Source organism: Hemitrygon akajei, chromosome 21, assembly GCF_048418815.1.
Source record: "Hemitrygon akajei chromosome 21, sHemAka1.3, whole genome shotgun sequence".
Classification (NCBI taxonomy): Eukaryota; Metazoa; Chordata; class Chondrichthyes; order Myliobatiformes; family Dasyatidae; genus Hemitrygon; species Hemitrygon akajei.
This window is the reverse complement of record NC_133144.1, coordinates 67,347,378-67,364,991: the sequence shown is the minus strand read 5'-3', so window position 1 is coordinate 67,364,991 and position 17,614 is coordinate 67,347,378. Positions and strand designations below refer to the sequence as shown.

General features: G+C 41.7%; 1 protein-coding gene across 3 annotated transcripts; it reads left to right on the top strand.

The window, feature by feature from the left end:
• Positions 1 to 680: 680 nt before the first annotated feature.
• On the top strand, positions 681 to 16,122 carry drgx (dorsal root ganglia homeobox). Of its 3 annotated transcripts, none has more exons than XM_073025795.1 (7): positions 681 to 770; positions 1,414 to 1,510; positions 2,735 to 2,835; positions 3,439 to 3,540; positions 6,307 to 6,479; positions 6,568 to 6,680; positions 14,373 to 16,122. In XM_073025795.1, exons 2-7 carry the CDS (start codon positions 1,453 to 1,455, stop codon positions 14,633 to 14,635), a joined length of 810 nt encoding a protein of 269 aa, XP_072881896.1. In that variant the 5' UTR covers positions 681 to 770; positions 1,414 to 1,452; the 3' UTR covers positions 14,636 to 16,122. The 3 variants fall into 3 exon arrangements, with proteins under 3 accessions (XP_072881896.1, XP_072881895.1, XP_072881894.1); XM_073025794.1 differs by lacking the exon at positions 681 to 770 and adding an exon at positions 796 to 931; XM_073025793.1 differs by lacking the exon at positions 681 to 770 and adding an exon at positions 1,098 to 1,259 and having other exon boundaries at positions 14,373 to 16,121.
• The last annotated feature ends 1,492 nt before the right edge of the window (positions 16,123 to 17,614 follow it).

The following is a 17,614-nucleotide window of genomic DNA, read 5'->3' as shown; positions in this document are numbered from 1 at the left end:
AGAGACCCTCAAGCACCTTCATTTGGAGAGTGGGTCAAGTGAGGGTGCATGAGGAGGTGTATTAGCCCCGCTCCAATACACCGGCCCCCGCAAGAGTACACCCGCCCACCCTGTTATACCAGTCCCTTCTCAAAACAAACCAATCCCGCCCGGGAATTACAACTCCAAACCTCGGTATACCAGCCCCGCCTTCCGGGAATACACCAGTCCCGCCTGGGTGCACCCACCCAGTCCGAATACAACAATAAATCTTGTAACTATGAGCCAGAAGCCTTAAAAATACAATTTGAAACAAAGTGGACGGAAGAGAGGGGAAAAACTTATCAACAGTTGTCTGACTTGCAGCTCATAGACGCTCCATCTGAACATCTTGCAAAGGTCATAAACCAACTTTATTTTCCGTGGCGCATAAATTAATTACGCGCATTTAATAACCAAAATATCATTATATTCCCCCCTAATATCATCAAGGCTTTACGCTAGGGAAATGCTTAATAGTGCAGGGGGCTCTAACGGGCTATTATCTTTGCGTAATGCTATTACAGAACCAATTGCGCGCCATTATACTTGCATTTTTTGCAGTTTATATGATTTAGCCCAGTCCCGCGCCTCGACTTGGAATTTTTAGCGAGTGCTTAAAGCGCAAATTGCAGGAGGCGGGAACCGCGCGGTGTCTGCTCCTGACTCTAATGCGTTTTAGAAATAATATCATAGCGTCCCCTGCACATCATTTACTGAGGGAAGCGGCGTAAATCGATGCACCCCTTGCTGTGAGTATCTGAAAGAGGTAGCGATGTGACAGCATCCAAACCGCGGCTTGTGCGCGGGGCTCGCAGCAGCGGGTCGCCGGGGTCTTTCACTGGGAGGTGAAAGTGGAGCGCTGTGATGAGGGGTGACTCTCAGGAGAAATCGTCTCATCTCCGTCGTGTAGGTAAGGTGTTACAGACGGGAGGAACGATGGAGCGGGTGCACGTTTTCGGAGATGCGGACTCCCTTCTGCAAATGGGTGCTGTTGAGAAATGACGTTCCAGACCACGTGCGCATTTTAGTAAAGCCCAGAGGGCCTATCTAAGTTACTCACCGAAGACAATGCTGGAAATAATTAGATTAAACCCAATTATGCGTGAGATTATAAAGGCAGAGCCTGCCGCAGACAGATAGCGGCAGCTGGTCAGTCGCTTGCTGAGGGTTGGCCACTCGCTGCCGGGAAGGGTTCGCAACCTCCTCCACAGCCGCCCCACACCCTCAGCCGGATCCAGGTACCGGTCACTTGCTTCTGTTCCCTGGACGGTGGCAGAAGGCGCTCGGGCCTCCCTTCTGCTTCTCGCAGACGGAAACTTTATGGTGGAAATCAGCTGCAGATTATTCTTATTCTCATTATTAACATTATTGATTCTTTTTTCTTCTTCTCAGATACAAAACAAATTTTGCCCAGTCCTCTGGTGTTACACGATGTTTTACTTCCACTGCCCGCCGCAGTTAGATGGGGAGTGTTGCAGGACTAATTCCTGTAAGTACGCTCGGCCGATTCTGAAACTCGTGCCTGTAACTTGGCGTAAATTAACCGTGTGCGGTAACAGCGAGGATCCAACTGAACACATTAATTGCCAAAAAACATCGCCTGCCAATGGCCATGGAAATAGAATAATAATTGTGTTATATTAATAACGGAATTTTCGTACTTTATAACGAAGGCTCAAATCCGTGTATTCCATTAGAACGTTTCTTTACCTAGATTTGTCATGTCGGGTAGTCCGCGGTTTTCCGCACCTGGGTGTTGTGCGAAGGTGTGGTGCCGGAGCCGGAGCCTAACTCAACGCACCTTTTTAACGGAACAACATTTGGCGAGAGTCAAATGTGGCCGCTAACTAACGAGTTAAATAAATAGTGAGTGTGCGTGATCATATCCTGTGTATATCTGATCTGATTTTTGTTCTGCACAGTCTTAAGGGTTTGCTGTTAATTATTTATATTTTACAGAATTATTGAATCTCTGTGTAATGACGGATATCCACTTAAGGCGAGTGCCGTTCGCAGCGCCCGTGTGACGGTGCTCACCCCGGTCTGCCGAGAAGCGGGCCACCTGCTTCCTTCCTTCCTCTGCGGCTATAAAGGAGCCTTCCTTTTCGCCCGGGGGTTAAATTAGGCTTTTACCATCGCAGATGTTCGGTGTCATGCTTCGAATCAACGCCTTAACATGTGGTCACGCTCAGCCCCCTTTGCCAAACGGCCCGCATGAATCTTTTATGCTGTTTTGCAAACAAATAATACACAGGGTGGGGTGGGGGGAATAGATTTATTGGAAGTTTTCGCTCCCTGTCCAAGTGCTGGAGTTAACGTTCCCATTCGAACTGAAGGCCACTGCGATCATTGCCGAGAGATTTGGGAGAATTGTTTTGAGAAAAATAGTTTTTGTTAATCTCATCAATATGCCTTCTTGATGGATATTTTTTAATGTCTGTGTTTTATTGAGGACCTGCCATTTGCAAATCAAAGCTAAGCAGAATATTTTCTAGGCGAGAGACCCCCTACCCAGTTCACCGGCCCGCGGGGATTGTCTCCCGTAACTGTTACCTAATTGAACCACAATCTGAAAAAGCAAATACGGGATTTAAAAATGCTATTTTAAAAGCTGAGCTTACTTTCTCAAGGGGTACAGGGGATTTCCCTCCCTCTCTTAAATAAGCTTTCCTCAATGTTCAAGTGGGTAAAGGTTATGCTTCTTCTTTCTCAGTGAATTCCAGCGGCTTTGGAGGTCACGGCGCCGGCGATTTCGATGACGGGTTTCTCCGCAGAAAGCAGCGTCGGAACCGGACAACGTTCACCCTTCAGCAGGTCGGCCTGCCGCGAGAGACCTGCTCGTGAGACGCGATTGAAGTACAAACAAGCTGTATAATATTGTTCACGGGGCTCTCTCGATGGTCAAAACTTCCATTCAAATCAAACCGATGTTCGGATGGTTACAAATTTAACTTATGGTCTTTCTCACAAACGAAATCGGTTGTAAGAGGGTGAACTGAGGCCTGAACCAATTCGTCGAAACAAAAAGATACCATTGAAATTCTGCTGAATTCATTGCCACAGAAGGCTGTGGAAGCCAAATCATTGGGTATATTTAAAGCGCAGGTTGATAGGTTCTTGACTAATGAGAGCTTCAAAAGTTACGGGGAGAAGACAGGAGAAATGGGGTTGAGAGGGATAATAAATCAGCCATGGTGGAATGACAGAGCAGACTCAATGGGCCGAATGGCCTAATTCTGCTCCTATCTCGTGATTTTATGGAAATCTGACTATTTCCAAAGTGTGAGAAATTTGATGACACTTTGCACATTCGTTTCAAATCGCAATCTAACGGGGCAAATTCCGAATCACGGTATTGTCGCTGATTTATAGGGAGATTTGTTTATTAAAAAAGTGCATTCTCTCACTCTATTCCAGTTAGAAGCTTTAGAAGCCGTCTTTGCACAGACACACTATCCAGACGTATTCACCAGGGAGGAACTCGCAATGAAGATAAATCTTACCGAAGCACGAGTCCAGGTAAACGGGCTTTGAAGGACAGCTCAGACCTTTTGATATCGTCAGTGTAAAGTGCATATCTGGCTGTAGATATAGCAATGAAAGACTATCTGTCATTTATGTGATGCACTTTAATAACGTCAACATAATGTGGAATATTAGATTAGGTTGATTAATCGGTCATTCATAATTAACTAGTGATAATGTTCTACACTAATTTGTCCGTGTCTCTAAGGCACTAAATTACATCAATGCACATCCATTTCCTTGCCTTGGAAAAAAAAAAGTCCCAAACTCTCTTCTATATTGTGAGCGCAAACTGATTTTTGTCCTTTGTGAAAAACGAGGGTGCAGAAGAGGTTTAACATGTCGCTGCCTGGATTAGAGGTCATGTGCTGTGACGAGAGGTTGGACAAACTTGCGTTGTTTTGTCTGGAGGAGCGGCTGAGGGGAGATCTGATAGAGGTTTATAAGATTATCAGAGGCATAGATAGAGTATCTTTTTCGCAGGGTTGAAATGTCTAATACCAGAGGGCATGCATTACAGGCGAGAGGAGTAATTTCAAAGGAGCTGTGAGGGGCAAGTTTTTTTTAATAAACATTGGTGGGTGCCTGGAATGCCCTGCCTGGGGTGGTGTTAGAGGCAGATACATTAGGGACTTTTTAGAGACGTTTATAGTCACGTGAATGTGAGGAAAATGGAAGGATGTGGACATTGTGTAGGCAGAAGGGATAAGTTTAGATGGCCATTTATTTACTAATTTAATTAGTTCAGCACAACATTGTAGGCCGAAGGGCCTGTTCTTGTGCTGTACTGTTCTATGGTCAATGCTGAATAAGAGATGGAAACCGCGCTGTCAGTGGAATTTTTGAATATCTGGTTGCATGTAATTTAACACAAAGAGCCGGCTTAAAAAAAACTCACCCCATGTTTAATAAAGGATTGCACAGGCATGCAGTTATGAAGTCTGTTGTAGGTGAGATCTATGGGTGAACGTAATTATAACAGTTTGTCTCTGGGTCACGATTCTATCGTTGTAAAGTGAATGAACAGAGCGCAATAATGGAATTCGCTGCTCTGAATTAGGCATTGTAAACATATTATTCTTCCTTAAACGGATTAAGGGCTCTTGCTTATTAAATCTGGACATGATTCGACGTTCACTTGGAGGCGTATTATTATTTTTCAATGGAACCCTATTTTAGGTGTGTTTAAAGTGCTTCTTCACCGTCGCCTGCTCCCCTCCTGCCGAAAGAGAAACTGCAAATTAAGATAAATGTAGCAATTAGGGGCATTGAGGACGGGCAGCTCACGACTTTGTGCGGGAAGGTGCAGGGGTGAGATAGCAAGTGGAGACAATTACTCTGTAAACCGGAGCCTGAGATTTTCAATCGTCTTTTTATTTTCTTGAGACAAAAGAGAACTCGGAAAACAAAGCCAATAAAAAAAAAATCCGCGACGTGGAATCCGTAGACCACTAAAATATGATTAATGCGTTAGAAAGCCCAGCCTTAATCGAAGCTGATGTTGTCAAACAATCACTAAATAGGATATAAACGACTTCATCATGCATGTTACTTTGTAGCGGACTGTCAGTGGAAAGTCATTAAAATATGATAATGAAAAATTGCTCAATTAAATGTTGTTATAGCCAATGACCTTCATTCAATTATGATGCAAGAAGTTATCTGCATCTGGTCCACACTTAACTGACCCAAGTTTACGTGATTATAAAGTCATTAATATCGTCGTGAAGCTAACAGAAATTTCAATCGCGCATGCATAATTGGGGCAGAGTGTCGGGTCCGCCCTTCACCGAGTGTCCGCTACCAAATTTAACAAAACGGACTAAATTAGAATCTGAAGCAGGTTTAATATCACTGGCATATGTCGTGAGATTTGTTGTTTTGTGGCATCAGTACAGTGAATAATAAAAAACTATAAATTGCAATGAGCATATATATATTAAATACATTAAATTAAATTAAATTAGTAGTGCAGAAAGAGAGGAAAAATAGTGAGGTAGTGTTCATGGGTTCACTGTCCATTGAGAAATCTGATGGTGGGGTGAAAGAAGCTGTTCCCCAAACGTTGAGTTTTGTGCCTCCAGGATCCTGATGAAGGCGATGAGAAGAGAGCATGTCCTGGTGATGGGGGTCTTCACGATGGACGCTGCCGTTCTGAGGCATCGCCTTTCGAAGATGTTCTTGATGCTGGGGAGGCTAGCGCCCACGATGGAGCTGGCCCAGTTAACAACTTTCTGTAGTTCCCCCCCCCCCCCGATCCTGTGCGGTGTCCGCTCCATACCACACAGTTAGAATGCTCTCTATGGTACACCTTCAGAAATTTGCAAGTGGCTTTAGTGACATACCAAAACTCCTCAAGCTGCCAATGAAGTACAGCATGTAATTTTAAACAAATCTGAACTTGAACATTGTTGCATTTTGATCGAACGTGTATCGGGCGGTCATTACCAAGGCGATGTTCTCCTTCAAGACGGGTAGTCTTTGAGTGCGGAGGGGTTGGAGAGATCGGGGCAGTAGGAAAAGTGGTAGGAGGAAAGGTCCTCGTGCTTCACCTTAGTTAACAGATTGTAGAATCTCAGGGCGGCGGATAAGTAGTTGCCGCCTTTCGGAAACACGAGCCGTGTCCCCGAGAGCTCGGCCTGACTTTGAACAGAAGTGTCGGAGCCCCATTCGATAACCCAACCACTTATTATCAGGCCAAGAAAACACGAATAGTGGGCTCTCGAACCTGACTTCACATCCCGAGCTTTGAATTGACAGGTATGGTTCCAAAACCGACGAGCGAAGTGGAGGAAGACGGAGAGAGGGAGCGCGGAGCAGGAGACTGGGAAAGAGATCTCGGGAGAGGGATCGCCGCCGATGAGAAACCTAAACTCTCCCTCTCAAATGGAGCAAAATAGGAACAAGAAGGAGTCTTTAGAAATGCAACAGAAGTAAGGGGATACTGATTTTGCATCTTGCTTGTCGCTTTTGAGTTTTAACTGCCTGTGATGGTCCTGCTAAACTTGGCGTTTCTTTCAGCCTCAGCAGAGCGGTTGGCCCCGCCGGGCCATTCTTCCCGTCGTGTCTGCCCACCACTCTCCTCAACACCGCCACCTACGCCCAAGCTCTCACCCAAGTTGCATCGTTAAAAGGTGAGTCTGGTTTGCAGTTGGCTCGGTAGATCACAAATGAAGATGCACCCAACCGGAAGGATAGGGGGGTGGGGTGGGGTCGGTGAGTGAACTATTAGGCTTGGAGATAGAACGAGATGCAAGGTCTTCATCAGGAACGATAAGAGGCAAGATTACCTTTATTTGTCACATATATTTGAAACATCAAAAACATACAGTTAATTGCATCGTTTGTGTCTGAAGATGAGCTGGGGGCAGCACGCAAGTGTCACCGTGCTTCCGGCGCCAACATAGCATGCCCACAACTTCCTAACCCTAACCCCCACGTCTTTGGAGCGTGGGACGAAACGGGAAGAGTGTATAAACTCCTTACCGACAGCGGTGGGGATTGAACCCTGATCGTTGGTGTAGTAAAACATTGCCTTAGCCACTACACTACATGGAAAACTACTCCACCTACTGAGAGTCAACGGGACCACGGAACTCCAGATTAAAGATGGCACTTTATTCCTCCTTCCTGCATCCCAGGAGTCCAGCGACAGGGAATCCGAGCCTGAGGCTGTTTTCTCCCCGAGATATAATGGGCGAGGTTGTGGTGATGCCCACAGTAAGGTAGGAGAGAAACATAGAAAACCTACAGCACAATACAGGCCCTTCGGCCCACAATGCTGTGCCGAACATGTACTTACTTTAGAAATTACCTAGGCTGACCCATAGCCCATAGAGAGAGATCAATTCACCCCTGCTGCCAAACCCGTCTCAGTATCTGAGACTCAAGCGCCCTCAATGCAGAGAATCCTTAAGTGAGTCTTCTAACACAAGTGACAGGGAGAGCCGGCTTTGGCCAGTTACGCCAGATGATGGAAGAAGACGTGGCTTGACATTCCCTCGTTATCGCAACCTCGTGCGAATCGTTCAGGAAAATGCTGAGGCAGAATCCATTAATGTCATTAGTTGGGAAAACAAAGTATGCCCGCCATAGTGCTAAAGGCCGGCAGATGGATTATATACTCGGCTTTGTAACTCCATAAATGTTGCTTGATTTGCTGAGTTCCTCCAGCAATTTGTGCATTGCTCAAGATTTCCAACATCTGCAGAATCTTTGTGTTTTCCATTTGCATTGAGGTCTTTAAACAGAAATTCCCATCAGGCGGTAGGACTCCTCCACTTCACGCCTGCACTTACCCCCATCGATGCCCCGTAGAGACATCACACCACCCATTCAGGGTAAGATAAGTCGATGGCAGCGCCAGTAATTGCGCCGGCGCCCTCACAGCCTCGCCCAGAAGGAATTCCAGGCGCGATGCTGTTTTACAGACCCCGATGACTGCGTCCTGTTGCAGATCCAATCGAGCTGTGATTTTAAACATATTAAATGCGGCTAGAAATAAAATTGTCATCAGGTACGACCTGTTACTCACCTAGTAGGTTTGAGCAGAGTAGTGGAGCGGTTGTGCGCCGGATTGGAGAGGTAGTCCCGTGAAATATAACTGATTTGATTCCGTTTTAATTATTGATCGGTGCACAGAGGGACCGGTATCACATCGAGCGTAAATAAGGAGGCGAGAATTGCATCAGTTAATGTCTGGACTGTAACATTCACGAACTATTGTCACTTTCAATATTTATACCACAAACTAACGAATCTATTGGAGACGGAAACAAATAAGCCTAGAAATAATTGTATTTGAATCGGACAGATACAATTGTTTCTCATCAGGTACAGATTCAGAAGAAATGGGGGTTGGTTTAAAGTTAAACGCAAGTGAAGGTCATGATTAAGGGTTTCGCATCCGAAAAGCATCCACTCGTTATTCCTCTCCATGGATGCTGCCGTGCCTGCTGAGCTCCTCCAGCATTTTGTGCGTGTTTCTTTGAGTTAAACTTGGCATTTTATCTCGTGTTCTAGTTAGCTGGCGCAGAGCGAAGGAAACCACAATGCATTTTCCCGGTTGGTTCAGGTTTGATGTGGGTTTTGAGTTTACTGCGAATGACGTGTTTATAGCGTGGAGATCCACGACAGACCCGCAGCTTCAAGCTAAAGTATGAACAGATTTGTAAATCGGTCACAGATGGGGGCAACTGCGAATATGCTGTACAGATTACATATGTTTGCCACAACAATAGCATTGTTCCTTCCAGTTACCATGAGAGTTATACTTATACTTATACTTATACTTATAAGGGGCTTATAATACTCAAGCCCCTTTGGCCACAGAGAGCTGATAAGGAAATTCGAAGCAAATTTCTCTCCATATAACCCCGACAGCCACCCCAACACTGAACTGATTCCACAACCTTGCAGTCACTTTCAAGGACTCCAACTCATGTTCAGAATCGGAATCCCGTTTAATATCACTGGCTTCTGTTGTAAAATTTGTTGTTTTGCAGCAGCAGTACAATGTATATATAATAATAAAAACTATAAGTGACAATAGGTATATAGCCAAATGGTACCGAGGGAGTGTTCATGGGTTCATTGTCCATTGAGAAATCTGACGGCAGACGGGAAGAAGCTGTTCCTGAAAAGTTGAGTGTGTCTTCAAGCTTCTGTACCTCTTCCTTTCTCAATATTTATTAGTTTTTTAATGCACTAGTATTATTATTTTCTTGTATTTGCACAATTTGTTCTCTTTTGTACTTTGGTTGGTTGTTTTTGATTTTGTACATTTTTCAATGATTCTTTTGTGCTTTTGTTTGGTATTTACTGTGAATGCCCACAAGAAAATGAATCGCAGAGTAGTATATGGTGACATATATATACTTTAATTTACTTTGAACTTTGAAATTTTACATGAGCAGGACTAAGTAGGATTCAGTCTAGACCAGATTATATCATCTAATTGTTAAAATGAGTAAAAATATCTTTATGTGTTTAGTAATAATTGATTAAATCCACATTCTGGATTCTGAATTAAATTGTGGAATTATGAAACATACAGCAATTTATACATACATTTAATGCAAATGACTGTTTCTGGGCAGTTGATGATTTTACTATACAAAAAGAACATGGTATGGTGTTAGGCGACGAGGGGGCATCATTTTAAGGTGAATGGAGGAGAAAGTATGGGGGGGATGTCAGAGGTAAGTTTTTACACAGAGTAGTGGATGCATGGAACACTCTGCCAGGTGTGACGGGAGGGGCAGACACATCAGGAACATTTAAGAACTCTTAGGCACATGGATGATTGAAAAAATGGAGGGTTATGTAGGAGGGAAGGGTTAGATGGACCTTGGAGAAGATGAAAATCCTGGACTGTGTTGTAATGCTCTATTTTCTATGACATTCTGTGCATCTCTAGAGCTCAAAGTCCAAGCACAGGTTAGGTCAAGGGTCCCAAACATGTCCTTCCAATCTGGACCAAATAATGGAATGAAATGGATTTGCTCAATGACACTGAGGAATCTGAGTGAAAAGTGTAGCAGTTAGCGCAATGCTATTACAGCTAGGGACATCAGAGTTCAGTTCTGGTGTACTCTGTAAGAAGTTTGTATTTTCTCCCTTTGACCATATGGGTTTCCTCCGGGTGCCCACAGTCCACAGATGTACGGGTTAGTAGGTTAATTGATCATTGTAAATTGTCCTATGATTAGGCCAGTGTTAAATAGGTGGGTTATTGAGGAGTGTAGCTCACTGGGCCATAAGGGCCTGTTCTGTGCAGTACCTCTAAATAAGATAAAAGCAAAGTTCCCTTGTAGAAATCTCAGCCGATTGTTTTACAGGAGCAGATGGCAAGTCAGGTAACCAAAGTGGTATCAAGTACGTGTTGCTCATATTTGATCAGCTTTGTGAGCTGGGGTCAGACATCTAACATCATTGCTGTACAAAGCAACCCTTTTAATCCCTGGACCTTTTAATGATATGTTATCTTTCCTATTGTTTTCTATTAATAGAAATTTAGGCATATATAAATTGAGATCAAAATCCAGAATTCTTTCAAACCCAGTTGACTGTAAGGTTTGAAGTGATGTTTTTTACTGTTTATATTTGGTCTATCAGTACCAAGGAACTCATCTAGTCTAACGTGATCTGAGACAGAGGATTCTATATAGTAAAATATAGATTTGCCAATCACATTACACAGTGGGAAAGAATTCAGTTTTGAGGAAGATGACCATTAATCTATTAAATGTCCATTAGACCATAAAATATCAGAGCAGAATTAGGCCATTTGGCTCTTCAAGTCTGCCCTGCTATTTCATCATGGCTGATTCACTTCCCTGTCAGCCTCAGCCTCCTGCCTTCTTCCCGTGTCCCTTCATGCCCTGACTAATCAAGAGCATATCAACCTCTACCTTAAATATACCCAATGACATGGCCTCCACAGTCACCTGTGGCAATGAGTTCCACAGATTCACCATCCCCTGGCTAAAGAAATTCCTCCTCAGTTCCATACAAAAGGATTCCCCTCTCCTCTATAGTGGAGGAGTCTAGGACACGACCTCACTATGTGCACTCTATGTTGGTCTTTCAATATATAGTAGGCTTCAATGAGATCACCCCTTATTCTTCTAACCTCCAGTGAGCACAGGTCCAAAGCCATGAAACACCCCACTTATGTTAATGATTCCTGGAATCATTCTCATGAACCTTCTCTGGACCCTCTTCAGAGAGTACAGACCCAAAGCATCTAATGTTCCTCTTTCATTCCTGGGATCATTCTCATAAACCTCCTCTAGAGCCTCTCCAATGCCAGCAGATCCTTTCTTAGATATGGGGTCCAAAAAAGCTCACAATACTCCAAATGTAGTCAGACTAACACCTTATAAAGCCTCAGCATTACATTCTTGCTTTTATATCCTAGTCCTCTCAAAATGAATGATAACATTGCATTTGTCTTCCTTACTACCATCTCAAATTTATTTACTTATTTGGAGGTATAGCATGGAGTAGGTCCTCTGGCCCTTCAAGCTGCACTGCCCAGCAACCCCCAACAACTCCGATTTAAAGCTAACCTAATCACAGAATAATTTTCAATGACCGATTAACCTACTAACCCACATATCTTTAGATTGTGGGAGGAAACTGGAGGACTCAGAGAAAACCCATGCATCCCATGGGGAGAACATACAGAGACTTCTTAGAGATGGCACCAAATTGAACTTCAAACTCCAATGCTCCAAGCTTCAATAGAATTGTGCTAACTGCTAAATTACAGTAGCAGCCAAAACAAGCCAACTTTTAGGGAATCCTGGACTAGGACTCCCAAGTACCTCTGTATTAAATATTAGCTTATAAACTCTGCAAGATGCAGTTTTTGTGTATAATTCTGAAGGATACTTGAGATAACTGTGTATTTTTATTAATTGTTCAAAAGAGACCGGTTTTACGTGTTACACTAGAAATCTGAAGTGCAGCAAAAGAATCCCAAAGGAAATATCTCCATTGCACTGCCAGACATGTCATAAATACATTAACTACTATAAAAATTGGACCTTGGTGAGATCATACCTGGAGGACACAGTTTTGGCTTTTTGGATATTGCCTGAGAAGGGCATTGTTGGTCCACCAGACTGATTCCTGGGATTGCAGAAGAAGTGATGGGGTCAACCAGGCTTGCCTTCACTGGAGTTTAGTAGAATGAGGCTGAACTCTTATTGGAACATATAGCATTCAGACAAACTCAACACACCATTGCAGGGAGAATGTTTCCCTTGAATGCATGTCATCTGCAGTTAAGTATCACAGAGACAGAACAGGGAATAAGAGATTTAGGACTGAGATAAAATGCTTTATAAGAGGTTGGTGAAAGTTTGGAAATATTTTCCAAAGAGATGTATGGAGACCAAGTCACAGGATATATCTAAGAAGGCAAACTCTGTTGACACAGGACATGGGGCAGTACAGCACACTAACAGGGATATAGCTGAGTAGCAGAACATTTGACTGTGAATTTCTGGTCAACAGTGCTTTTTATTTTCATAATCTACAGTTTGTTGTGTGGGTCATTTGTACGTGTGTTGTGTATGTATTTGTGTTCTGTGTTTTGTGTGTTGTGTATGTATTTGTGTTTTGTGTGTTGTGTATGTATTTGTGTTTTGTGTGTTGTGTATGTATTTGTGTTTTGTGTGTTGTGTATGTATTTTTGTTTTGTGTGTTTGATATGTGTGTTCTGCAAGTGTTGTGTGTAACTGTTCTGTGTGTGTGTTGTGTGTATTTCTAAACAAAAAGCATAAAGGACCAAAGAGAGAGAATAGAAGTATGGTATTATGAAAGAGTATCTTCCAGAATAGCATTGAAAAAGGATCAGGCTTGAAGAGCTGAATGACTCAATGCCACTCCTACTTTTCTCCATTCTATGAATCAAGGACTTGACCAATCAGAACACAGCTCCAGGGTGAGATCTTTGCAGAGTGGATTTTAAGTTTTCCTGGGAATAAAGTTGGGATAGTGCACTGGTTTGCTCAATAGAAACTTTTCCTATGTGTTCATGACTATTTTAGTTAGCATGTTAATCCTTTTTTCCTTCCCTAACTTTGTGGAACTGAAAGGAAGTTTTATTTGAAACAGATGCAGGTATGCGAAGTATTAGAGTCATACAGCATGGAAACAGGCCACTCGACCCGACCTGTCCATGCCAGCAAGCAAGTCCCATCTACCTGCTTATGTTCCATAGCCATCTAAACCTTCCCTCTCCATGTACTTATCTACATGGCTTTTAAATGTTGTTAATTGAAGCAAGAGGCAGACTTAATTACTCAACCCATTGATCCTTGATCCTATAATTACTGATGTAAGGGTATCCTTGTCAGATGATTATGATAAAGTACTTTCAGTTGGATCTAAGTAATGTAGATTGTTGTGAAGTGTTGATGACTTTTGTAGAACATGCCACTTTCCACCAGATTAACTTATTATTTGCAACAGTGATTCTTTTAATTATTTCACAAAGAAAGGAAACATCTGTTTTAATGTTACCAAACAGTGACCTGTACTCTGTGCAATAATGCATCTAATTTTTTATGTATGGTAATTGTTAGTAAAATACCTTTTCATTATAGATTAAAACAATAAGCTTTATTTGTCACATGTACATCAAAACTTTAAGATAATGTCACATTATTTTTGCTCTCCTTTCACACTACTTATTTAATTTACTTTTTTATGTATGTATATTTCCTATTGTAATTTATGATAGTTTATGTATTGTGCTGTACTGCTGCCATGAGACAACAAATTCCATGTAAAGGTCTGTGATATTAAAGTTGATTTTGATTTTATTAAAATAGCAGCTCGTCAACTGATCTGGCTTGTCTTGAGTTGGCAAATATGATTAGAAACAGTGAGTTGTCAAGTTGCCTAACCTGGAACTGTTTTCAAATTTATTGAAATGGATGCAAAGCACAACATGAATTACTAGAATGCATCATTTTCTAGTCTCAAGATATCTTATCCAACCACATTACTGTGTAAATTTTAAATTTCCCATATTAACACAAAATGCTGGATGAACTCAGCAGGTCAGGCAGCATCTATGGAGAAGAATAAACAGTCGACATTTTGGGCCAAGACCCTTCATCATGGTCCTGATGAATGGTTTCAGCCTGAAATGCTAACTGTTTATTCTTCTCCATAGATGCTGCCTGACCTGCTGAGTTCATCCAGCATTTTGTGTTTCTTCCTCAGAATTTCCAGCATCTGCAGAATCTTTTGTGCTTATGATTTCAATATGCAAAGGAACATTATTAATATACTTGTGTTCATTTCAGGGAATTCCCTGTGTTCCTGTTGCACGCCAGACCCAATGGGCCTGTCCTTCCTGCCACCATACGGCTGCCAGAGTAATCGAACGGCCAGCGTGGCCGCACTACGGATGAAAGCACGTGAACACTCCGAGGCCGTGCTGCAGTCTGCCAACCTGCTTCCGTCATCCAACAGCAGCCCCGCCATTGGAACAAAGGCTGCCTTGGATGGCGACCAGGAGAAGGCAAGCCTCCCCAAAGAAAAGATGGAGAGTGAAAGGAACCTATGAACAGCATAACTGTAGCGACAACACTTGAGATCACTTTACGACATCATTGTGAATGTTCTGACTATGCTGGATCTACACTACCATCAAGCCGTGACTCCAACTGTACAGAAGCTAAGATGTTCTTACCTGAGTCAAAGCCAAAAGATGTAAATAGAGGGATTCTGAACTTTTGCAGCAGCATATTTGACTGCTTTTGTTTCTTTTAACCATGTTCATTCAACTCTTGGATTAATGGGAAGGTAGGAGCCTTTTAGCATAGCTGTGCAGTGGCTCTGGTCTTGATGTGGATGAACGTCGCCAAGCGTTTCCTCAGAACACATGCAGTTTTATCTATTCTCTGATCACTATGCAGGAAGGAGGTTATAATCCCAGTCAGGTAAGTCATCACCGACCAAATGTGAATGGACAGAGTACAGCAGATTACTGATAAATTTGCATATGCAGGTGGTTCTTCTGCAAGCTGAGACCGTTGGTGTGCAATCCGAGTTTCTAGGTCATTATGATATAGTAGATTTCTATTAAGTGGATAAACTGTTAATAGGAATTCATTTAAAATATTAATAGCACAATTTCTGGTATACTTTCCACTGCAATAGGATTTATGAATTTAATTTATGCTGTTAATTTTAACTTGAAGTTCTGATGAAATATGAATACTATAACAGTTACAAAGAGTGAGATATTTCAGGGCTCTATGTATTGTGGACTGTAAATACTATTAAAATGTGTGATTTTAGAAAGAAAATATCTTGCATTTAGTTAAGGGGAAAACAAGAATGAAACATTAATATGTAAAGATCCTAAATTTTTAAAAATGTTCATTGTTGCTACTTTATTTGAATAAATTGGGTGTTTTACTAAGAAAGTACAAGTGGGCACACCATGAATCAGATTTCTAAATTCCAGAGCAATATTCCACTGTAATTTCTTTAAATAGCCTCTGTCTTAGATTAATTGCCATATGCTGTAATAAACTGTGCATTCCAGTCTTTAATAATCAAGTTAATACCATTTCCTTCTAAAATATGATTAACCGGCATAAAATTCAACTTGATATGATCCAGGGTTCTTGTAACCTAACTTTCATATTTAATTGTTTGATTAAATTTGTATTTCCAACAGAAAGGTGCATAAATAAATGACGATTGAACAAATTAAGAATACTTAACAGCATTGCATCCGAAAAGTAGTTACACTGATTAAATTTTCTGTCCTTGTGGATTTTCAGGAAATTACTTTTGATCGTCAATAACACAATTAAGTAAACTACACGCACATTAGCATGAATAATTGATAAGAAATTATGTATTACCACGAAGTACTGATTTAATAATTCACGATGCGACACTAGTGACTATTGCCATACTAGATAACGTGGAATTCTTGTCTGATGCTTGAGGCAGTGTGCAATTACAGGGGGTGGAAGGTTGTGTATTTATGATGCATGGTTTAACCTCTTTGTTTTAAAAAAATAAATTAATAAAGATTAAAAAGCTATTGAGATGGCTCAATTTATTTAACAGGACAATAAGCATTAGGAGAAGAATTAAATCATCCCACAGATCTGTTCATACAATCAGTGCTTTCAAAGTGCTCAGCACACTAACCTGTTTTATTAATGGCAATTTTATCCTCGTAACTGTTGTTTTTGCAACTCCATTGGAGCTGTGAATTCCATTTTGAATCCCAAAGCTTTTAAAGTTATTTGACTAGGATCTGATCAATTGCCCAATCAATTTTGAGCATCTCAGCTGCAAATCATTAAAATACTATTCTTTTGAAATGTTGTGCATCCTGCAGGATGGCAGTATGTGTGGATACTATAAAGCTTGTTCAGCAGCCCTGTAAAAGCATGGACATTGTTCCTTTCTGCCTTATTGAATATCACTTCCGACCTCACTGTCAGTAATATATCATTGTTGAACTAGTCTAGTGCCTGATGCCCCTCACTGCCAATCACTTCATTTCATTACTTAGGCTGTTCTTTTTTATTTGAAGTATTTTATAACCATTTCAGAATCAGGTGTAATATCACTGGTGGATCTTGGGAAATTTGTTGTTTTGTGGTAGCGGTTCAATGCAATGCATAATAATAAAAACCTGTAAATCCCAATAGGAACTATATATATTAGTTCTTTATGTATATGTGTATGTTCATATATAAATAAAAATTACATATATATATGAAATTAAATAACTAGTGTAAAAAGAAAAAAATAGTGAGTTAGTGTACATGGGTTCATTTTCAGCTCAGAAATCTGAGGGCAGTGGGGAAGAAGCTTTTCCTGAAATGTTGAGTGTGTATCTTCCTGTTTCTGTACCTCCTCCTTGATGGTAGCTATGAGAGGAGGGCATGTCCTGGGTGATGGGGGTCCTTAATGATGGATGCCACTTTTTTGAGGCATCACCTTCTGAAGATCTTTATTTGATTGCAAAGATGTTCACACAAGAAGAAAGTATTCCAGATCAAATAGAGTTTAAACAATTGGCTGAGTGTGTGGAAAAGAGTTTTCTTCCTGAAATTTCTCTACTCCACCCATAATGTTCTTCAGTCAGTGACTGAGACTTTGGAGAGGGTGCAGAAGAGGTTTACCTGGATTAGAGGACACGCACTATAACAAGAGGTTGGACAAACCTGGGTTGTTTTCTCTGGAGGGGAGGAGCCTGAATGGAGATCTGATAGAGGTTCATAAGATTGAGAGGCATAGGTAGGGTAGAGGGACAGTACCCCTTTCCCAGGGTTGAAATGTCTAATACCAGAATGCATGCATTTAAGGTGAAAGGGGGTAATTTCAAAGGAGATGTGAGGGGCAATTTTTTTCACACAGAGTGCTGGGTGCCTGGAATGCACTGCCTGGGATGGTGGTAGAGACAGATACATTAGGGACATTTAGATAGACACATGGATGTGAGGAAAATGGAAGGGTATGGACATTGTGTAGGCAGTAGAGATTGGTTTAGTTAGCCATTTGATTACTA